This window comes from Triticum urartu, chromosome 1 (assembly GCF_003073215.2).
Source record: "Triticum urartu cultivar G1812 chromosome 1, Tu2.1, whole genome shotgun sequence".
In the NCBI taxonomy this organism is placed as follows: Eukaryota; Viridiplantae; Streptophyta; class Magnoliopsida; order Poales; family Poaceae; genus Triticum; species Triticum urartu.
In genome coordinates, this window is record NC_053022.1 from 28,074,171 (window position 1) to 28,098,841 (window position 24,671).

The following is a 24,671-nucleotide window of genomic DNA, read 5'->3' on the forward strand; positions in this document are numbered from 1 at the left end:
CCGACATTGAAGCGGCTCGTCGGCTGAGGGCGCCCCTCGCGACGCGTCTCCGTTGTCCGCGCTTGTTCAATGCTAGAGACGCGTGACTGGACGGGACAGAACGGATATCTACCGCCCCCCGTCCAATCCCCCGTTTGTCCGTATGCCGCCATTAAGCAGGCTCGCCGGCCAAGAAACCCACTCCGACGTCACGCATTGATGCACCTGGACGCTTGGCCTCACCGGAATCTACTATTTAAGGATGGCCAAACCCGGCTATCTCCACAGCAAAACACACCCGTCCCACATCCTCCTCCTTTCCTTCACATCCGAAGCGGCTCATCGGCCGAGGGCGCCGCTCGCGACGCGTCTCCGTTGTCCGCGCTTGTTCAATGCCAGAGACGTGTGACTGGATGGGACGGAACGGATATCTACCGCCCCCGTCCAATCCCCCGTCTGTCCATATGCCGCCATTAAGCAGACTTGCCGGCCGAGAAACCCACTCCGGCGTCACGCATTGATGCATCCGGACGCCTGGCCTCACCGGAATCTGCTATTTAAGGATGGCCAAACCCCGGCTATCTCCACAGCAAAACACACCCGTCCCACATCCTCCTCCTTTCCTTCACATCTGCCATGGCCGTTAGTGGGAAAGCACTGTGGGACAGTCTGTCGCCGGAGATGAAGCACGCGGTAGCCGCCTGGCATTGCCGTCGTGCCAGGCGGATCGAGGCCGGCTTGCCGGCTAGCTCACCCAAGGTCTCCGGTGAGGACAACACCACGATGAAGGCGGGCTCCGACGACTCCACACCGGCTCCCGCGCCTACTGCGCACGCCGGCTTCACCATGGAGCAGGCGCACTTCAACGCCAACATGGCGGACGTGCCGCTGTCGCCACTGAAAGGATCGAGAAGAGGTGTCTAGAGGGGGTGAATAGACTCTTAGCAAGAAAAGTTGCAGTTTTTAAATACTTTGAGTTGAAGTGGAGTTTTAGCACAAGTTCAAACATTCACAATACATATCAAGCAAGCAAGATAAGAGTATATGAGCAGCGGAACGTAAATCATGCAAGTTGCAAGAATGTAAAGGGATGGGATTGGAGTGTGCAAACGTAATTGGAGACACGAAGATTTTGGCGTGGTTCCGATAGGTGGTGCTATCGTACATCCACGTTGATGGAGACTTCAACCCACGAAGGATAACGGTTGCGCGAGTCCACGGAGGGCTCCACTCACGAAGGGTCCATGAAGAAGCAACCTTGTCTATCCCACCATGGCCATCGCCCACGAAGGACTTGTCTCACTAGGGTAGATCTTCACGAAGTAGGCGATCTCCTTGCCCGTACAAACTCCTTGGTTCAACTCCATAATCTTGACGGAGGCTCCCAAGTGACACCTAACCAATCTAGGAGACACCACTCTCCAAAAGGTAATAGATGGTATGTTGATGATGAACTCCTTGCTCTTGTGCTTCAAATGATAGTCTCCCCAACACTCAACTCTCTCTCATAGGATTGGATTTGGTAGAAAGATGATTTGAGTGGAAAGCAACTTGGGGAAGGCTAGAAATCAAGATTTATGTGGTTGGAATGGAATATCTTGACCTCAACACAAGTGTAGGTGGTTCTCTCTCAGAAAATGTATGTTGGAAGTGTAGGCATATTCTGATGGCTCTCTATCGAATTGAAGAGTGGGTGGAGGGGTATATATAGCATCCACACAAAATCTAACCGTTACACACAAATCACCAAACTCGGTGGGACCGAATCATAAAGCTCAGTCAGACCGATTTGGTTCATAATGTGACTGTTAGGAATTTCAGTGGGACCGACATGATCAACTCGGTGGGACCGTTTCCATTAGGGTTAGGGCATAACGTAATCTCGGTGAGACCGATGACAAAAACTCGGTGGGACCGATTTTGGTAATAGACAAACAGAGAGTTGGTCAGGCAAACTCAGTGGGACCGATTCGCTCATCTCGGTTAGACCGAAACGTTACGAAGGGGAAACAGAGAGTTTACATTGCAATCTTGGTGGGACCGATCGCTCATCTCGGTTAGACCAAAACGTTATGAAGGGAAACAGAGAGTTTGCAATCCCATCTAGGTGAGACCGAGATCCCTATCGGTGAGACCGAAGTGACTAGGGTTTCTGGCAATGGCTATGTCAAGTGAACTCGGTGGCGCCGGATAGAAGATTTTGGTGGGGCCGAGTTTGACTTTTGGTTTGGGACATATGTGGATGTGATAAAGTGGTTGAGGGCTGTGGAGCATATCACTAAGCACTTTGAGAAAGCAAAGCCATTAAGCAACACCTCATTCCCTCTTAATAGTATTGGCTTTCGTATGGACTCAATGTGATCTCCGATCACTAAAATGAAAAATGTAGAGTCCTGAGCTTTGAGCTTGAGCCAATCCTTTGTCCTTATCATATCGAAAGGGTTCCACACCCTCTAGTCCATGCCACTCCATTGTTGAACTTATCTGAAGCATACTAGATGAAAGCATTAGTCCGACAAGAGATATGTTGACATTAATTACCAAAATCACACAGGAGCACTTGTGCTTTCAATCTCCCCCTTTTTGGTAATTGATGACAACATACATCAAAGTTTTAGATAAAGATATAGAGAATAGCAAGTAAAGCTTTGGAAAGACATGTAACATGCATAGGCTCCCCCTATATGTATGCAATCATGTAAATATGGAATATAAGGGCATGTGAATGCATAAGCATGACAGAGTAAGCGATGTGTTACATGTATCTTGGCTATATGCATCAGAGCAAAAGATGTGAATATAGGAAATGTACCTACATGTGTAACGCCCTCGATGCGGCTATATCTCCCACGTGTCGAAGCACGACTTAGAGGCATAACCGCATTGAAAGCAATGTCGCAAGTGAGGTAATCTTCACACAACCCATGTAATACATAAGGGACAGAGGTACATAGTTGGCTTACAATCGCCACTTCACACAATACATGAATAAAGCATTACATCATCCAGATACAATCAAGGTCCGACTACAGAACCAAAATAAAAGAAGACTACCCCAAAAGCTACACAGATCCCCGATCGACCCCAACTGGGCTCCACTACTGATCAACTAGAACGAAACAACACAAAGGACAAGATCTTCATCGAGCTCCTCCTGAGCTTGGTTGCGTCATATGCACGGTAACCTCGGCACCTGCAAGCTAGTTTTGGAAGTATCTGTGAGCCACAGGGACTCAGCAATCTCACACCCTCGCGATCAAGACTATTTAAGCTTAAAGGTAAGGTAGTGGTATGAGGTGGAGCTACAGCAAGCGACTAGCATATATGGTGGCTAACATACGCAAATGAGAGCGAGAAGAGAAGGCAAAGCACGTTCGAGAAGCTATGATCAAGAAGTGATCCTAGCACAACCTACGTCAAACATAACTCCAACACCGTGTTCACTTCCCGGACCCCGCCGAGAAGAGACCATCATGGTAACACACGCGGTTGATGTATTTTAATTAACGTCAACTTCAGGTTTTCTACACCCGGACGTTAACAAATTCCCATCTGCCCATAACCGCGGGCACGGCTTTCGAAAGTTCAAAACCCTGCAGGGGTGTCCCAACTTAGCCCATCACAAGCTCTCACGGTCAACGAAGGATATTCCTTCTAGCGGGAAGACCCGATCAGACTCGGAATCCCGGTTACAAGACATCCTCGACAATGGTAAAACAAGTCCAGCAAGACCACCCGATGCGCCGACATCCCGATAGGAGCTGCACATATCTCGTTCTCAGGGCAACACTGGATAAGCAATCCATACAACTAAAACCAGCCCTCGAGTTTCCCCGAGGTGGCGCTGCAAGGGGCTCTAGTTTGGACCAACACTTAGACAAGCACTGGCCCGGGGGGTTTAAAATAAAGATGACCCTTGGGCTGGCCTAACCCAAGGGAAAAAAGGCTAGGTGGCAAATGGTAAAACCAATGTTGGGCCTTGCTGGAGGAGTTTTATTCAAAGCAAACTGTCAAGGGGTTCCCATTATAACCCAACCGCGTAAGGAACGCAAAATCCGGGAACATAACACCGATATGACGGAAACTAGGGCGGCAAAAGTGGAACAAAACACCAGGCATAAGGCCGAGCCTTCCACCCTTTACCAAGTATATAGATGCATTAATTAAATAAGATATATCGTGATATCCCAACAAAATATCCATGTTCCAACATGGAACAAGCTTCAATCTTCACCTGCAACTAACAACGCTATAAGAGGGGCTGAGCAAAGCGGTAACATAGCCAAACAACGGTTTGCTAGGACAAGGTGGGTTAGAGGCTTGGTTTAACAATATGGGAAGCATGATAAGCAAGTGATAGGTAGCAAAAGAGCGAGCAACTAGCAAGCAAAGATAGAAGTGATTTCGAGGGTATGGTCATCTTGCCTGGAATCCCGCAAGGAAAACGAGTCCATGAAGAAGACAAACAGACGAAGTTGAACGAATCCTCACAAACGCGACGTTATCGGAACTAACCCGAAGAAGCAACACCGGAAAGGAGCAAACAACATAGTGAACAACCATCACTTGAACATGGAATGATGCACAAACAAGTGTGATGCATGTCCGGTATAATGAAGCATGGCATGGCAAAGTGCACAAACAACCCTACAAATTAAGTGGAGCTCAATATGCATCGGGATGCATATTGACGAAACACCACATCAATTATTTAGTTCTCTCTCGGTTAGGTACTCACCAATATTAAATGTTGTTAAGCATGGCAAGAGGTGAAGCATAACAAAACTATACCATTTAAACCATTTAAATGGGGCCGGATATAACAAACAACAAATCCGGTAAATCCCCATATGCATTAGTAATCTAAAGCAAACAACAATTTAAACATATTAATTGTTGTTATCATGATGCGGATGACATGAACAAGTTTATGCAATTATTATTAAAAGTTGACAAGAGCATTATTATGAAGCATTTGTTATCGTGGCAGAAACAAAAAGGGGTGCCACGGCAACGATAACGAAAAACGGTGCCACGACAATGTTCCGGTTCCGGTAACTCGATTGAGATACCGGTGCAAAGGAGAAGTGTGCGGATGCGTGCAAAAGATGGTGGGGCGCTCCCGGATTCCGGGTGTCCCACGAGTTGGCGACAAGGAAACGAGTGACTATTTGAACAGGGTGCAAAACACGAGCATCTCAAACATCGCAAACATACGTTCATGTATGTCGCCTCGAGGTTATACCTTCGAAGCGTGCGTTATCGAAGGGGTTCGAGTTCGATGCGGTGTAGGGGAAGTAGACATTCTCAGGACGTTCGTAGTGGAAGTAGTCATTCCCTCATGATCTAGGGTCAATGGTAGAGGTTCTCGCGATCTCAGCGACGGTAGTGGCACATGTTTATCGGTAGTCGAACATGACGAACTTGAAACTCTTCGAGGTTGCCGTGGTACTTGGGGTCTTCGGACTTGCCGGTCTCGTCCTTGTGACGGTAGTCGAACTTGAAGTTTTTGGTTCATAATTCTTCGGTGACGGTAGTTGTTCACGGCATTTGTGACCCGCGGTTCTTCGGCAACGATAGTCGTACACGTCTGTAGATGTTCGGGGTCGTCACCGTTCGTAGTCAAAGTAGTTGAACTTGACGTAATCCACGCAAACGGTGCTTGTTCGGGCATCGGTCTTGACGAAGGTGTACTTGGCGAATCCGTGTAGTCGTTCGGGCGTCCGTGTGGTCTTGCCGGGTGGGGTACTTGCCACTTGCGGTCCAAATCTGAGGTCATAGCCATGTAGCTGAACTGGACGAAAAACGGGTCTCGTCGGGGACTTGGCGCATCCATCAGGGGCTTGGTGGCACTTGACTCGGGCAGGGGCAGCGCCGGGGATGACGAGCTGCTGCTGAGCAAGGGAAGACGACGCGGGGCTGCAGCATGGACATGACGGCGGCATGGACGGACAGAAAGGTGCTCGGGATCGAGCTCCTCTCGAACCAGAGTTTGGCTGCGGCACGGAACAGAGGAGGAGGCCCGACGAGGTCGATGGCTCAGGCCTCCATGGGGCGGCGAAGGTTGAAGTGGCCGGCGTCAGCCTTCGTGCGAGGCAGGGGAGGCGGCGTCGCGCACAGCGAAGGCCGGCGATGAAGGAGAGGTCCCGCTGGACGAGGGGTCGCCGGACCTGGCGATTTCCGGCAGCGGTGATATCCGGGGCTGATGCAGGGGAGTGAATAAGGCGACGCGAGGCAGAGGAGCGGTTGCGAGGGGCCATGGCGAGGAGGCGGAGGCAAGCGAGGTGCGGCACCGAGGCGCTCAAGACCGAGCGAGGAAGGCTGCGGGCAGGGGTGGCGCTGGTCTGGGCGGAGGCGAGACGCCTTGAAGGCTCGTGCGAGGGAGGGACCGAGAGGGAGATCGGGAGAAGAAGGGGATCGCGCCTGCGAGGGAGAGACAGGGTCGGGCACCAGAGTGAGATCGAGAGAAGGAGGAGGTCGAGCGAGGGTCTCCTGGCGGCGGAGGGAGAGCGATGAGATCGGGGCTCGCTAGGGTTAGTTAGACAGAGGCCGGCTGGGCCTTGGGCCACTGGTAGGACGGGGCTGCTGGAGGCCCAAATGGCCAGGCTGGCTAGGCTTCTCTCTTCCCTCTTAATTCTTCTCTTTAAAAAAACAGAGAACAATAAGAGAAAGGAAAAGAGAAAAGAGAAGGTTAGAGGAAGAATTTGGGCACAGGAATAAATTTCCCGGACTCGCAAAAATGCACATGTTCCAAGAAAAATGGAGTGGGCATTTTTGAAAGTTTAAATTCAAACTCATTTGATTTAAATTCAAATGGTTCAAATAGGAAGTGAGGGTTTGGAAGGTCCAAAAATGTTCGGATTTTTGATGGAGCTCCGGAAAATGACGAAAGAATTTATGGGCAAAGTTAAAGGCCAAGAGACGTGATGACTAAAGCATTGGGATTTTGCAAGTGTGTTATGGTGAATTTCAAATTGAAGAAATATTTAATATAGCTCCCTACTATCGGGAGGATATGTTTTAAAGAGTAATCACCATAGTGAATATCCCTCGATTTAAATGGACCGAAGATCCATGCAATTTATTTAGTTGAGTTAAGAAAAGAAATGACATGATGGCATGATGACATGATGCAATGCACATGATGCAAAGATGAAAGCGATGAACCAAACAAAATCACACGATGAAACCCGGAAACCCTGGAAGGCAACTGAAGCTCCGGTCTTGGGGCGTCACAACATGCTCATGAGTCTTTCTTGCAAACAATATGTACATCAGCAAGAAATCCTCATGCACATGACTGTGATGCATATACTTACCTTGTGGTCTTGCGTTGGCTTAGAAGGAGATGAACCTGAGTAAACAAGGTTAGATAACACAGGTACATCTACAAGCCAGAGCAACCAAAAGAAACCACAAGAGTACCAAGACTGGGATGACATGTAGAGAGTGAGTACTGAGTACTCTATTTGATGTAGACATGTCCCCAAAAGGTAAAGATATGCAATGAATTCAAAGATTTCCTTCCATAGTAGTCTTTCTCCCCTGAATCTTATACTGGATACTGGGAGAACACAGGGAAGCAAAATTAGAGCGAAACAGATCATAAACATAAACATAGGCATGTCTTTCCCCTCTTAAAGACATGTGACTTCTCTCCTCTTGAACACCAAGCATCTGGGGCCTTTGAAGTGATTACCTGTCTCTCCCTTTTTTCTCTCTCTCCCCCTTTTTCTTTCTCTCCCTTTGAAGAGAATAAGCTTTGATGTGATCTCTCTCCCCCTTTGACATCAATTTCCAAGAAGGGGTCTTCTGGAGTGTGAGTCAAAATAGGTTTGGTCCTTGAGTCATAGAGCAAAGCAACATATAGATTGTGATGCTGGTAGAGGACAAGAATCATCGAGTGGAGCTAGAATAAAACTACAGGAACATATGGCAAATTGTCTTCTCTGCAGTGAAATCGGTGATACCGAGTTGTAGTCTTCGGTGGTACCAAATTGGTTCGGTGTGACCGAAAGCAACAGATCGGTATGACCGAGTTCAACACAGAGAGAACACTTCTCACCTCAGCTCACTAGGCAAATAGGATCTCACAAAGATTTGCAAGGATTTAACTGAAGGATTTGCAATGAATTGGATGCAGGGAATGCAGAACTGAATAGAGAAAAGAAAATCTAGATGGAAAAGGAAAGGGGATAAATATGCAAAGGGAAAAATGCAAAAACTCAAAGAAACACCAGAGAACTTCATCTAGAATTGGGCGGTGACAAAGTCACCTATGTTAGAGTATAGAGAAAATTCCTTATTTGACACTATCTTAAAATCTGCTTCCTTATTTGACACTGGAATAGTGTTTCTTCTCTATTTGACACAAGTTCTAAATTTTATTCCCTATATGACATTTTCATCCATTTTGAGCCAAAATGACACCTGAAAAGACTCTTTTGCCCCTGATGTGGTATGTGTGTGGGGGGCAATAGCGCACACATGCAACATCAGTAGGCATTGGATCGGTGATGGAGAATTATGTCGGATGCGATCGATCATATAACAGTCATAACATAGAGTGACACAGAACTAGCTCTAGTTCATCAATGTAATGTAGGCATGTATTCCGAATATAGTCATACGTGCTTATGGAAAAGGACTTGCATGGCATCTTTTGTCCTACCCTCCCGTGGCAGCTGGGTCCTATTGGAAACTAAGGGATATTAAGGCCTCCTTTTAATAGAGTACCGGACCAAAGCATTAACACATAGTGAATACATGAACTCCTCAAACTACGGTCATCACCGGGAGTGGTCCCGATTATTGTCACTTCGGGGTTGCCGGATCATAACACATAGTAGGTGACTATAGACTTGCAAGATAGGATCAAGAACTCACATATATTCATGAAAACATAATAGGTTCAGATCTGAAATCATGGCACTCGGGCCCTAGTGACAAGCATTAAGCATAGCAAAGTCATAACAACATCAATCTCAGAACATAGTGGATACTAGGGATCAAACCCTAACAAAACTAACTCGATTACATGATAAATCTCATCCAACCCATCACCGTCCAGCAAGCCTACGATGGAATTACTCACGCACGGCGGTGAGCATCATGAAATTGGTGATGGAGGAAGGTTGATGATGACGATGGCGACGGATTCCCCTCTGTGGAGCCCCGAACGAACTCCAGATCAGCCCTCCCGAGAGAGTTTAGGGCTTGGCGGCGGCTCCGTATCGTAAAATGCGATGAATCCTTCTCTCTGATTTTTTCTCCTCGAACATGAATATATGGAGTTGGAGTTGAGGTCGGTGGAGCGTTAGGGGGCCAAGAGGCAGGGGGGCGCGCCCCCCACCCTCGTGGACAGGGTGGGGGCCCCCTGACGTGGATCTTTCTTCCAATATTTTTTATATATTCCGAAAATAATCTCCGTTGATTTTCATGTCATTCCGAGAACTTTTATTTCTGCACAAAAATAACACCATGGCAATTCTATTGAAAAACAACGTCAGTCCGGGTTAGTTCCATTCATATCATGCAAGTTAGAGTCCAAACAAGGGCAAAAGTGTTTGGAAAAGTAGATACGACGGAGACGTATCAACTCCCCCAAGTTTAAACCTTTGCTTGTCCTCAAGCAATTCAGTTGATAAACTGAGAGTGATAAAGAAAAACTTTTACAAACTCTGTTTGCTCTTGTTGTTGCAAATATGTAAAGCTAGCATTCAAGTTTTCAGCAAAGATTATGAACTAACCATATTCACAATAACATTTAGGTCACATGTTTACTCATATCAATGGCATAATCAACTAGCTAGCAATAATAATAAATCTCGGATGACAACACTTTCTCAAAACAATCATAATATGATATAACAAGATGGTATATCGCTAGCCCTTTATGAGACTACAAAACATAAATGCAGAGCACCTTTAAAGATCAAAGACTGACTAGACATTGTAATTCATGGTAAAAGAGATCCAGTCAAGTCATACTCAATGTAAACTAACAGTAATGGATGCAAATGACAGCGGTGCTCTCCAATTGATGCTTTTTTAATAAGAGGTTGATGACTCAACATAAAAGTAAATAGATAGGCCCTTCATAGAGGGAAGCGGGGATTTGTAGAGGTGCCAGAGCTCGGTTTTGAAATAGATATGAATAATATTTTGAGCGGTATACTTTCATTGTCAACATAACAAACGAGAGATCTCGATATCTTCCATGCTACACACATTATAGGCGGTTCCCAAATAGAATGGTAAAGTTTATACCCCCCTCCACCAATAAGCATTAATCCATGGCTTGCTCGAAACAACGAGTGCCTCCAACTAACAAGAGTCCCGGGGGAGTTTTGTTTGCAGTTATTTTGTTTTGATTTGCATAAAGCATGGGACTGGGCATCCCGTTGACCAACCATTTTCTCGTGAGTGAGGAGCGGAGTCCACTCCTATTGAGAATAACCCGCCTAGCATGAAAGATACAGACAACCCTAGTTGATACATGAGCTATTCGAGCATACAAAACAGAATGTTTATTTGAAGTTTTAGAGTTTGGCACATACAAATTTACTTGGAATGGCAGGTAGATACAGTGTATAGGTAGGTATGGTGGACTCATATGAAATAACTTTGGGGTTTATGGGATTGGATGCACAAGTAGTATTCCCGCTTAGTACAAGTGAAGGCTAGAAAAAGACTGAGAAGCGACCAGCTAGAGAGCGACAACAGTCATGAACATGCATTAAAATTAATCAACACCGAATGAAAGCATGAGTAGGATATAATGCACCATGAACATAAATATCGTAGAGGCTATGTTGATTTTGTTTCAACTACATGCGTGAACATGTGCCAAGTCAAGCCACTCGAATCGTTCAAAAGAGGATACCACCCTATCATACCACATCACAACCATTTTAATAGCATGTTGGCACGCAAGGTAAACCATTATAAGCTCCTAGCTAATTAAGCATGGCATAAGCAATTATAATCTCTAATTGTCATTGCAAATATGTTTCTTTCATAATAGGCTGAATCAGGAACGATGAACTAATCATATTTACAAAAACAAGAGAGGTCGAGTTTATAACAGTTTTTCTCATCTCAATAAGTTCATCATATATCGTCATTATTGCCTTTCACTTGCACGACCGAATAGTGTGGATAATAATAATAGTGCATGTGCATTGGACTAAGCTGGAATCTGCAAGCATTCAATTCAAGAGAGAAGACAAGGTAATATGGGCTCTTTGTTAGATCAACAATAATGCATATAAGAGCCACTCAACATTTTCATTATGGTCTTCTCCTCTCGACCCCCAAAGAAAAGAAAAGAAACAAAACTATTTGCATGGAAAAACTCCCAACAAGCAAAAGAAGAAAGAGAAATCTTTTTGGGTTTTCTTTTTAGTTACTACTACTACTACATGTATAGGAAGTAAACTAACTAAAAGTTACAACTAATTTTTTGGTTTTTCTTAAGGTTTATCAAACACACAAGAAGAAAACATAAAAGGGAAATAAACTAGCATGGATATTACAATGAAAAAGTATGAGCACCGACAACTAGCATGAGTGTGTGAACAGGAATGTAATGTCGGTGAGAAATACGTACTCCCCCAAGCTTGGCCTGGTGGATATCCGAAGTTGAAGTTGGGGTCGTACTAAGATGCATCAGCTACTGCCTGAAGCACTACAGCATGGAGGCGGACTGCCTCCGCCCTCCTCTCATACTCGATCGCCTCCTCCCTGGTTATAACATATCTCCCCTTTGCCAGAAATTCAAAGAAAGCGGGAGCAGGGAGAGCGACGTGATAGGTGCGACGTCTGTCAAAGATTAGTCGGTACTGGAGGGACTGATCGTTCCTCTCAACAAACTGATGACGAACCATAGCATCATAATCTAGATAAGGAGGCAACTCAATATCATCTCCACGTATGTGTATATCAAGAAAATTAGCTATACGAGTTGCATAAATTCCACCAAAGAAATCTCCATGAATACTATTATTATGTGATACGTCTCCAACGTGTCTATAATTTTTGATTGCTCCATGCTATTATATTATCTATTTTGGATGTTAATGGGCTTATTTTTACACTTTTATATTATTTTTGGGACTAACCTATTAACCGGAGGCCCAGCCCAAATTGCTATTTTTTTTTGCCTATTTTAGAGTTTCGCCAAAAAGGAATATCAAATGGAGTCCAAACGGAATGAAACTTTCGGGAGCGTTATATTTGGAACAAACATGATCCATGAGACTTGGACTGGACGTCAAGAAACAATCGAGGAGGCCACGAGGCAGGGGGCGCGCCCACCTCCCTGGGCGCGCCCTCCACCCTCGTGGGCCCCTCGTTGCTCCACCGACCTACTTCTTCCTCCTATATATATCCATATACCCCGCAAACATCCAGGAGCACCACGAAACCCTATTTCCACCGCCGCAACCTTCTGTACCCAAGAGATCCCATCTTGGGGCATTTTCCGGAGCTCCGCCGGAGGGGGCATTGATCACGGAGGGCCTCTACATCAACTCCATGGCCCCTCCGATGATGTGTGAGTAGTTTACTTCAAACCTTCGGGTCCATAGCTAGTAGCTAGATGGCTTCTTCTCTCTCTTTGGATTTCACTACAAAGTTCTCCTCGATTCTCTTGGAGGTCTATTCGTTGTAATCTTCTTTTTCGGCGTGTTTGTCGAGATCCGATGAATTGTGGGTTTATGATCAAGTCTATCTATGAACAATATTTGAATCTCCTCTGAATTCTTTTATGTATGATTGGTTTATCTTTGCAAGTCTCTTCGAATTATCAGTTTGGTTTGGCCTACTAGATTGATCTTTCTTGCAATGGGAGAAGTTCTTAGCTTTGGGTTCAATCTTGCGGTGCTCGATCCCAGTGACAGAAAGGGAACGACATGTATTGTATTGTTGCCATCGAGGATAAAAAGATGGGGTTTACATCATATTGCATGAGTTTATCCCTCTACATCATGTCATCTTGCTTAAGGCGTTACTCTAGATGCATGTTGGATAGCGGTCGATGTGTGGAGTAATAGTAGTAGATGCATAATCGTTTCGGTCTACTTGTCACGGACGTGATTGATACGTCCATTTTGCATCATGCTTTTATATCGATATTTATTGCATTATGGGCTGTTATTACACATTATGTCACAATACTTATGCCTATTCTCTCTTATTTTACAAGGTTTGCCAAGTGCTCGATGAAATGCCAACAAGGTAAAAAGAAAAACCTCGCGTCTTGTTGGAATGAGCTCAAGGCGTTAGAGGATGAGAAATGGAAGGCCAAGTTGGCAGCCGAAGAGAGAAAGTTGAAGGCGGAGGAGCGTAGGCTTGCACTTGAGAAGGAGAGGATTCGTGATGCAAAGAAGGCTGAGGAACGCGTTATCATGTTCATGAATCCAAACACAATGGATGAAACAGCAAGAAAGTATTGGGAGCTCACTCGTGGAGAGATCTTGGAAGCCTATCTTCGGAATGTTGGTGGTGGTCGAGCTGGTGGTGGCGGCGGTGATGGTGTTGATGGTGGTGGCCGAGGGGGTGGTGGTGTCGGTAATGGTGTTGATGGTGGTGGTTGAGGGGGTGGTGGTGACGGTAATGGTGTTGATGGTGGTGGTTGAGGGGGTGGTGGTGGCGGTGGTGGCCGAGAGAATGGCGATGGTCATGGTGGCCGAGAGGATGGTGGAGTTGATTTCGTCGCCGACGACATCATTTGAGTGGTGGTGGCCGAGGAGTGGTGGTGCATGCCATTGATTGGCTCGATCCGCAGCATATACATACTATATTTGTGGTGATATTGGATGAAACATTGTGTTTCGAGTGATTTGTTGTGTGAACTTCGCATAGAGAAACACGATGATGAAACTTTTTTATGACGGCTATGCGTTTTTAAGATATGTATTGTGTAGTGTTTGAAATTCGTGCGGCTAGGAGACAAAAATTAGACAATTTTATTTTTACTCCACTAACTTTTAGGGTATTAGTCAGATGCGGCCCCGTTAGTGAAGTAAAAATTATACTCCACTAACTTTTCTCGGCCGGATTCTTCACTAACTTTTAGGGGATCAATTAGAAATGCCCCAATAGGTCTCCCCACAAAATAAGTAGGTTCAGTTAGTATGTAAAATGGCGAACCAATCTGTGGTTGGATGGTTAGGAGGGCAGTGATATCCCCAGCCAGGAGATGTTCTCGTCGACTACGAAGCGGCTGTGATGACTTTGTAAATCTCAAGATAATATGCGAACTCGGTCTCTCGGGGGTGCTCACAGGGATATACTATGTCTATATTGCATAGGGATGAGTGTATGTGCGTATATATGAGCGCTTGCATCTGTACACTGTGTTCTATAAAAATTAGTATGTAGTGACATATAGCAAAAGTCATAATGTAACCTCAAACTGTCTTATTCTTCTTAATTAATGGACGAGGCAAAAAATTGTCTCCATTTCAAAAAAAATGATAGCAAAAATGACTATAATGTTTTAAACAAAACGCATGGTAATTTTTCCGAACGCACGAAGTAGCAAGGCAGCCCACGTGCTGTGATGTAGTGGTATCTGCAGAATTTGAAAGTAAGTCAGAAATCCATTGTCGTCCAGCCCGGTTAGGATACCTGGCTTTCACCCAGGCGACCCGGGTTCAAATCCCGGCAATGGAGCCTTTTTTTACTTATTTTTTGACTATACCCAAATTGCAGCTCCGGCTAGCTACAGAAAAACCATCAAAAATGCTTGTAAATTTAAGCTTCTGTTTGCTTTTTTTTGGAACGGAGGGAGTATAAGGCATATCTCCCCCTCTCACCGAAGCATATCCCTCTAGTGTATCCAACGGTCCGATAAACGAGCTGCTGGACATGAGCAAACATGTCATGATAGTGGCGATCTGCCATGGCTGTAGACTAGTTTTATCGTAGCGCTTTTTTACTTATTTTTTGACTAAATCCAAATTGCAGCTCCGGCTAGCTACAGAAAAAAACATCAAAAATGCTTGTAAGTTTAAGCTTTTGTTTGCTTTTTTTTGGAACGGAAGGAGTATAACGCATATCTCCCCCTCTCACCAAAGCATATCCCTCTAGTGCATCCAACAGTTCGATGAGTGAGCTGCTGGACATGGGCAAACATGTCGTGATAGTGGCGATCTGCCATGGCTGTAGACTAGTTTTATCGTAGCGTGGTATAGTCTAATTATAATATGCTCGAAATATAAAGAGATAAGTGCATATTTTATTCCCCGAATCTTTTTACAACCCCAAACTCTAATACAATCTACATTACGAATTCGAACTCTTAAAATCGGCCAGGATTCAACACTCACCTTCCTGTTGACCGGTTTTGGCGCATTGACCATCCAGTTAGCATATCCACTCACCAAGCCAAGTCAGAAAAAAAAATCAAAATTAAAAAATATATTAAAAATATGTAAAATGGAAAATCAAGTGAATATAAAAATTCTGTAAAATAAAAGAAATATGCAAAATAAAAATATAAAAAACTGTAACATCGATACGAAAAAGTTCAAAATTCTGGAAAACCGAAAAATTGTTCGGACTTGATTTCAGATTTTTTTTTGAAAAATGTTCGAAATGATGAAAAATCGGGAAAAACTGAAAGAAGTTCAGGATTGTTTACTGAAAATCGAAAGAATTTTTTGTCAAGATTTTTTACTGAAAATCTGTAAAATAATAAAAATAAAAACCTTTTCCAGATGCTTAGTATTATTTTCTTGATTTATTTTGATTCATTTTTGACCAAATTTGGCAAAAAATGCATTTTTTTATCATTTTAAACCTTTTATATTATTTTTTAGTTTGCATATTTTAAAATTATGTAATTTTACAGAAATATCTTTTACTTTAGACATTTTTATGTTTCTGTTTACTATTTTTCCTGAACCTTCTATTCTACCAATTTTTTTTTTTAAATTTTGAAAGTTTTGCTGACGTGGCTTGCTGGCTGGACATGTTGACTTAAGCAACTGGTCAAAACCAGTCAATGAGGAGGGGATGGTTGTATCTGGCCGGTTTTTATAGTTCGTTTTTTAATACAATACAGACGCAAGCGCTCAAACATACGCGTATACATTCATTCTTACAAATCACACACGCACGCCTTACCCTTATGCGCACATTCGAGAGACTGAGCCGACATATGGGTTGTAATGTAGATGCATTAAAGTTCGGGTTGTAAATTAAACTAGGACAAGAAGTGAGGTTAGAAATATGCATTTCTCTCGAATATAAATATTTTCGTTCGGTTTGTAAGAAAATCAAGCCATTCAGTTTGCACGTAATTCGTCCGGTTTGTATGAAGCGGGAGTGGGTGAAAGAAACAACACTGTTCTCAGGAGGGCGCTCGCCCATTTTCACTGTCCTCACTCACGCTTGTTTCATCTTCCTCGCCGCTCTTTCTTCTTCTCGATTCAAAACTCCAAGCCCCTTCTCCCCTCCCCACCCCACCCCCCAAAACCCTACCACATCCTCCTCCACCGGCGCCAGCCATGGCGTCGCGTCGCTCCCGTGACGGTAAGCGCCTCTCCCCACAGCCCATCCCCATCCCTAACCCTAACCCCAACCCCAGCCCGAATCCTAACCCCGCCCCCTCCCGCCCCAGCCCGCGACCCGGTGCTGGACATGGTCTTCCAGGCGGCCTCCGACGACAACCTCCCCCTCTTCAAGGGTACGCCGCCCCCTCCCCTTCCCAGATTCCGACCCTCATCCCGTTTCGGTGCTCGAGCGCTAACCTTTTGGAGGCCCCAATCCGTCGCAGCGCTGGTCACGGTGCTGGACATGGGCAGGGGCCGCCCCAAGGAGGCGATTGAGGCGTTGAGGGTGCAAGAGGCTGGGAAGCTCCAAGGTTTCAGCGCGCTGCACGTCGCCGCCACTAGAGGGAGCCTGCGGGTGTGCAGGTACCTCGTCGAGGAGCTGCTGATAGATGTGGATCTGGTCGACAAGGAAGGTCCATCTATCTTCAGAACCCTAGTCTATCGGTTTAGGACCCCGCGCACACATTCAGTGTACGTTTTGTCAAATCGTATGAAGTGCTGTTTTACATGCTGGATTTGTTGTTCACAAGGGTTGCCTGATCTGTAGGTTAGGTTAGGTCTCATGATATCTGACTGTTTTGTGCTTTCTCTGGGTTTGGCATGGAGGTGCATTATTATGATAATCCAGCTTTTCGAACCAGCTTTTGCCGCGGCTCCAAGCTCAGCACAACACAGTCCAGCAACCATAAACAGAGCCTAAGATTATCTGCGTCAGTATGAACCAATGTGTCATAAGCACCAATGTTTATCTCACAAAATAAAATTATGATTTATCATATTCTGTTGTGCCAACTACCGACTTATTTCACATAAAGCTGCATGAATTAAATAGGCTACTCTTTGAGGGCAAATTAGTTTTTATTTTAGGACAGTTTGGTTGTTTAGTTATTGCACATATGTATGCACTCCAACTCTGAGGATGCATTTCATTCTTCTATTCGGGTAGTCTATTATGTCTAATTTTCATGTGTCAGTTCCATTTAACCGATACTCTCTCGAGCATTATGAAAATCCTGCTTCATATCATTATTTAATTCGATGGGTCTACTTTGTGTGTCTTGGAGAGCCATGTATAAACTATATGCTCTCAGAGAAGACAGAGCAGTGTTAGGAAACTTCTGTGGTGGCATGCTTTTGGAGATAAGACATGCTTTCATACAAAAAAGATCTCATATCTTGCTACGCCGAGAAGTGCTTTGATATAATTTCATTTTTGTGTGTTTGTCTGTTTTATAGGTAGAACACCTCTGTTGTTTGCAACATACCACAATGGGGGTACTGCCGAGTATCTTCTTGATCATGGTGCTGATCAAGACAAAGCCAATAATGATGGGATTTCCCTGTTACATTATGCCGCTGAATCAGGTCCACCTCTATAAACACATATCTCTGTTCTGCATCTCTGCATTACAAATTGTTTTGTGTTATCTTATTCAGAGCTATTTGCTTTTGTTTCATATATTAATTTACTAATATTGTTCTGTGCTAATAGATTATCTTCAAACCTGATGGTTAAGTTCTTCTAATATGTCTCTCTGTTCCGATGTACATGTTGGTTTAGACTCATTAGGCTGTTTGAGAATGCGCGGCATATTATGTTTCCAAGTAGATGTTTGGTGGTATTTCCTGATATACTCTTAGCTGTACTAAATAATAATCCTGCACACGCTTCAGTCATCGATATACTCCCTCCGTCCGAAAATACTTGTCATCAAAATGGACAAAAAGGGGTGTATCTAGAACTAAAATACATCTAGATACATCTCCTTTTATTCATTTTGATGACAAGTATTTCCGGACTCAGGGAGTATTTATTTTTAGCCATTAGCTGAAGTTTTACTGTCTGCATGCATGTATTGCATCAAACCAGCGCTCTTTGTGTAGCATAATTACTAATATTTGAAACACTTCAACATGGATATAGTTGCTTAGCTGTTGTGCATGTGCAATATCCTAAACTGTCACCTAATTGGGAAGTCAAATAACCTAATACATGTCACTATCATTCCAGTCTTACATGGGTGTGGAGTGGCAATAATCTGGTAACTGACTTAATAACCTGGTTACCAAGTAGCTATAACATATCGATAACCTGACAAGCAAGTGGCTCTAACCTGGCAATTAGTAACGAAAAGAAGTTATCGAAACATATCTACGTGGGATCTAGTTTTGACGGCATCATCACAGGAAAGCCAACAATGAGCACAGATCGTCAATCAGACACAGGATTTGAGAGATATAAGTACTTGAAAATTCAAAACAAAAGGAGTCTTGCTGATTTCATGTTTGCATGCATTGGTCTTTTGGTATTGTGCATGTGGCAGCGAGTAACCATGCTGTAGATCATGGTCTTATCTTATTGAATATCCCCCTTGATGGGAATTAGGCCCCATCCCTGAATACTCCTATTAAAAGTTAAACTTAACTATGAAAATTTTGGCTTTGATTCCTTCCAATCGAAACAAGTCCTCATTGGGCTTTTTTGTAGCACATGATCAAGGCAAACACAGGTCCAGGATACACCAGAAAACAAAAGAAATAGTCACCAAAATACCTACCATCTTACTTGGTTTCTCATCTTACATTCTTACAGAGATAAAAATACCTTGCATACTAACTAGATCCATAAAACCAGAATTGTTGTATTTGTGAACCCATCTCCTGTTACTGAATTGGAGAGGTCCATGCTCCACTTTGGAAAGTAGGAAGTAGTGAACTGCGAACCTGATGAATCATGAATCGAGTAGCCATGCTGTGGATCATGGTCTTATCTTACTGAATATCCACCTTGATGGGAATTAGGCCCCATCACTAAATACTCATATTAAAAGTTAACTTAACTATGAGATTTTTGGCTTCGATTCCTTCCAATCCAAACAAGTCCTCATTGGGATTTTTTGTAGCACATGATCAAGGCAAACACAGGTCCAGGATACACCAGAAACAAAAGAAATTGTCACAAAATAACCCTACCATCATACCTTATAAGCTCATGGATTTTTTTTAGTAGAGATTGCCAGAAAACCAGAGAGATCTGCAAGGACTGCAATATCACCAAAGAACTAGCCATGGACAGGGGTGCGTGGAAGCTAGCTATCCATGAGCCAGAACCATGAGTTGGTTGCGAGATCTTATGGGTTTCAGCTCTAGCCTACCCCAACTTGTTTGGGACTAAATGCTTTGTTGTTGTTGTTGTTGTTGTTGTTGCTGTTGTATTGCCAGAAAACACCTCTCCCCTTTGTAATAAGTTCCGTGTTTTCTGCCAGGCAATTGTGAAATGCTAGAGCTTTTGCTTGCAAAAGGAGCTTATGTTGACCCGGTAGCTCCTCATGGAACACCACTTCATGGTGCTGCTGGTGAAGGGCAATATGGTGCTGTGAAGATTTTATTGGACCACAATGCAGATGTAAGTTTAAGTACATACCGTTTCTGCCTAAAGTTACCCTATATGTTTTGAACTTTAATTACTTGTGTTTTGCAATTTTTCCCTTGTCTGTCTTGTCATGTTCTATTTAATTGATTGTGTATGGTTGCTTGATGCTGCTATGGTGTTTGTGCTGCATAGTTGAACTCTTGAAATCCTCAGTACATTTTTCTTCTCTTCTGCATGCCCCTTGTTGTGTAGTAGTTGTAATGCTACATCTCATCATAGTGTCTTGGTAATAAGTATGCTTCATCCACTTCCCTTTCAAATTCATAGCACTATACTATCAAATGTACAGTGCATTCGAATATAATTCTATTTTTGGAATGCGGGCACATAATACTGCACATCTTCTCATTTTTGGTCCCTTCAATGCTAATTTCCATGCATAAAACTACTTAAAATGATTACTTTCTTTTTACATATTGGCCATAATAGATTAGTCTCTATCATGTATTGCCATTTGTTTTTGAGTGCTACCTGGAATTTTATGAAGTTTAGACCAATATGGTACTAGTAAGCTACAAGGTTCCACAACATATTCACACTGTTCTTGACTTCTTGTGTATTTTGTTAAATGCCATGGGAGCTGTTTAATTTTCACTGAAGAGGCTTGCTTCGGTACGCCCCCTCTGAAAATATCTTTTCATGCACCCAATTCTACCTGCATCTGCAAATTCTTCTGCGTGGCTATCCCTCACATAATCTTTCCCTGTCGGCTCATCCATCTTCCCATATAAGCTGTGGGTGTGACCGTATGAGGGCGCTGTTGCCTCCCAAATCGTTCTCAATGCTGGCGTCATGCGTCATCTTCTTCGTTTTCTAGTTGTGGTTCCATATTCAGGTTTTAGTAACTTGTTTTCTTGATGGCTGCATTGCTTTTGTTGGGGTTTGAGATCCTAATGACTGGCCGGTGATGATTAAAAGATCGAATCTTTCTTGAAACAAAACAGTCTGGATCTGTAAACTAGAATGGCTTATGCTCCATTAATACTATGGCTGTATAATTCACATCAGATTGATATGAGCGGAAAGGCAGTATACCATGCAATTCTGCTTGCAGATTCCATGTAAACAATCATAAATAACTGCTATGCGGTGGTAATCGTGGCATTATCTTGATAAAAATAACCTTCTCACTGATTTTACTGTGGGTGTACTGAATCAATTTTCTTTGCTGAAAGCTTGCCTCATCAGTTTAGTTCTATGTATTGACCATTAGAGCTGATATCTTAATATTTCTCCAGTACAACAAGATGGTAAATGGTGTGACACCTCTTATGGCTGCTAGAGATGCCAACTCAACGGAATGTATCAAGCTCCTAGTTAAGGTGTTGTATATTCATCTGAGCTTTGTCAAGTCCATGAATTTAATTTTGTTGGGTACCCATTTTCTATGTTTATTTTCCATACTGAATTTGTTTTTTTAGTTCCTTTTCTGGCATTTGTTGTTCATACTGGCTGCAGCTGTGGCATGCTGCAATTTGTGACCGCTTGTACTGGACCCTTTAGCAACCATTTTTTTTCTGAAAAAACTTGTGGAGCATTGCGGCTGGGGAGGACATCTGCATATGTGCCATGTTGATATTAATAGTTACCTAAACATGGTACCGGTTTATGACAATTTTGGCGGTACTTTTTGTACTTACAAGTTATAATACTGAGCATGGATGTTAGGAGATTATCACGAGTACTCAAAATATTATGCTTGTGCAGTCATAGAAATTTGAGAAAAGATACGCTTATGTAATCAAATCCCTTTCCCTCCATATATTTACAGCAAAAATTAAGGTTGTTCGTTCAGATATTATGTATCGCATGCATCCTGCATAGAATTGATTTAATTGATGTTCTGTAGGTTCAGGAGGAGCCCATGCTTAAACGGGAAATCATGGCATCAGAGCTTATATCACTAGGGAGTATCTCTTTAAAGAAGAAAGATTATGCTGTTGCAGCAAAATTGTACAGTCGGGTATGTTAAAGCACCATATATTTCTTGCTTTGTTTAGCTTTCCAGCATTTCAGTTTACGTTGCATGCATTATAATTTATAGTTCTTGCATAGCTCTGTCTGAAAATATTTAAGGTTCACAACTTCATATATGATTTCAAAAGGATTTTATCCTGGTTTTGCATTAGTTGCTGAATGCATAGTCCGAAGTAATACTTTTGGGCAAGAATATACCAGAATACCTGGAGCTCCACATGGAGCTGGGTGTCGTTTATCAAAAACTTGTCATGGTAAGGTTCCTACTGAAATGGTCCAGGGCGCTCCAGCTGGCTTTGTTATTTGTAATAACTTAGGATTTGTTCAGAATAGGGTTCAGCTGACAGTAAGCTGTGTCTTTCTTTTCGTTGCTTTGGTCATGTATCCTCTCAATTTCGTGGTGCAAAGTACTCATTCTGTGATAATGGATATGGACCATGAGATATTCTTGGTACTTCTGCTCAGGTATAAACAGGAAAAAATAGTGTCACCTTGATGAGTAATGCAATATGTTTGAGGATTTCTGTGTCTTGACCACTTTTTTGGCAGACAACTATATTTTTTGTTTTGGAGTTGCTTCCTTGCTTGCGCTAACACAGGGAGGACCTATTTTTTTTTTGTACCAATTAATAAAGACCACGCGCGGGGGGGGGGGGGGGGGGGGGATAATGGAAAAGCAAGCTGTTTAATATAAGTTATTTAGTTCAAAAGTTACTTAGGACTAGAATAGAATGAATGATTGTACTTCAACATTGTGCTATATATTTAGTAAATGTATGTTAGGCTGGCTTTATGTAGGCTAGTATGAATTAAAAATGTGTAGATTTCTTGTTTGAGTGTTGACAGCTTCCTAACTGTTTTTTTAATCCAGTTAACTAATTCAATGTGAGTTAAAAGAAACTTAGCTGAATTGTCGATTTGTCTTATGTGATGTAGGCAATGCAGCTTGATCCTGATGATGCAGTCTTGTTCTCAGACAGGAGCTTTTGTTGGCTTCACATGGGCGATGGAAGAAAGGCTTTGCTAGATGCTAATAAATGCAGAAAAATGCGGCCTCACTGGCCAAAAGCTTGTCGCCAGCAGGGTGAAGCTCTGATGCTACTGAAGGTTACATAGAGGATATGGCTGGCTGTTTTTCTCTTGGTATTGCAAATTGTTTATGATCGTTCACTTTTTGTGTTTTATCGTCAGGACTATGAGGGCGCAAGTGAACGGTTCTTGGATGGTCTCAAATTGGACCCAGTGGACACTGACATTGAGGATGCATTACGGTAAACCCATCTGCCTCTTTGGTTATTGCCATACACCAACCTACCCCGACTTATAGTAGTAACTCCGTAATCTCCCATTTAGTATTTTGCTGATATTTAGAAAGAGGCATGCATGTCATATTCATTATCAGCATATACTGTCGTGCAATGGCGCCTAAAGAATTACAGGTGCCAGACATAACCATGCCATTCCAAATAGTATCTGATACTTCTCCTTGCAATAATATTTAGGGAAGCTATGAAGTCCTTGAAGACGTCTCGGAGCACGAAAGCCAGGTGACTGTTTGGGTGTCGCAGGGAAATCAGTTGAAGACTTGAAAATGGCTCAGGAGTTTCTTCATTGCGCAAAGACTGGTTTCCTTTATTAGAAAGTAAAGCGAAGTGTCTGATGAGAGTATTACCGTTGCAAGTTTGTATGAGCTTGGCTGTTGATCAATGCAGTAATGTTGGTGGAAGCTCGTCAGTTGCCACCTATCTATCCTATGTCAGGTTTGCGGGTCTTGTGTGAAGCTCACTCGCCCGCAGCACGCCGTGTGCCGCGTCCACCAAAAGATCGCAGCCTTTGCATTTGTCTTGTTAGTACAATGTATGTAGTGACGACGGAGGAGAGGGATATGTTTTGTTGGTTTTCTTCGTCCTGTGGCTGCACAAGAAGAGGAGAGCTAGTATATATATATACAAAACCTTTTATGGTATCAGTAAACTGTTAGCCGAGTTTAATAGTTTCTGCATATATTTGGATGTTCATTCAGGCAGCCCATTCAGACTAGCAAACTGCTTTGGTATTAGGGAGCTCATCTGTAGCTTTAATTTATGGTATTTGTGTCGATTATATGGATAGCTCCGATCAAGAAATTGCCATCTGATCTTCCCAAAGATCCGCACCTTTTAGCCCTATGTGAGATACTACAGCAGTACGGTAGTGCTATATCTGTCAATTATTTCTCTATGGAAAAGCAAACTACAGTTCAATAGATGAAATGCAGACGGAAAAGAAATCACCAAGCAAATGAACTAGGGTAGATAACACCCCAGTGCAAAGAGAGAGCCGTCACCAATAAAATAGGGATTTCTTTCCATGGGCAGAGAGGCAGGTCAACTCGGCCATCGACTAGATGAACATGGACACATTCCGGGCCCAACAGTGCATGTGCGGTTGGGGTAAGGCCAACTCCACCGCACGAGCATTGACATGGGCCAAGAAAGCCCATCTACCCAGCCGCTGCCTAATGTAATCAGCCGTTCACAGCTGCCTCTACCTAGCGCTCATGGCGACTAGGGTTTCCCTACTCCGCCGGCATCCCACCAGCGTTGAGTTTTCCCTACTGCCCTCCGCACCTACCCCTCACCTCCGATCTCTCCGCTTGTCCTTCGGGCTGATGGGGACAGCTAGCCTGTCTTCCCAGCTTTGGGGTTGGTGGGGGCTTGGCGGCAGAGGTAGATTGATTC

At 43.5% G+C, this 24,671-nt stretch overlaps 1 protein-coding gene and 1 non-coding gene across 2 annotated transcripts; both read left to right on the forward strand.

Annotated features, from left to right (window-relative positions):
• The first annotated feature begins 14,584 nt into the window (after positions 1 to 14,584).
• Positions 14,585 to 14,658, forward strand: TRNAE-UUC. The gene has a single exon. It is a non-coding gene; the product is annotated as a tRNA-Glu (tRNA).
• Positions 14,659 to 16,372: 1,714 nt separating this feature from the next.
• Positions 16,373 to 23,969, forward strand: LOC125544457 (sex-determining protein fem-1-like). The gene is made up of 10 exons (XM_048708162.1): positions 16,373 to 16,521; positions 16,610 to 16,675; positions 16,766 to 16,954; positions 17,778 to 17,906; positions 19,808 to 19,947; positions 21,213 to 21,296; positions 21,824 to 21,937; positions 22,888 to 23,058; positions 23,143 to 23,222; positions 23,454 to 23,969. Exons 1-10 carry the CDS (start codon positions 16,497 to 16,499, stop codon positions 23,500 to 23,502), a joined length of 1,047 nt encoding a protein of 348 aa, XP_048564119.1. The 5' UTR covers positions 16,373 to 16,496; the 3' UTR covers positions 23,503 to 23,969.
• Positions 23,970 to 24,671: the final 702 nt, after the last annotated feature.

Coding starts and splice junctions, on each gene's coding strand:
- LOC125544457 (XM_048708162.1), top strand. CDS start 16,497: ATGGCGTCGCGTCGCTCCCGTGACG. Junction 21,297..21,823: donor GTATCAAGCTCCTAGTTAAG/GTGTTGTATATT, acceptor GATGTTCTGTAG/GTTCAGGAGGAGCCCATGCT. Junction 23,059..23,142: donor AAGCTCTGATGCTACTGAAG/GTTACATAGAGG, acceptor TTTTATCGTCAG/GACTATGAGGGCGCAAGTGA.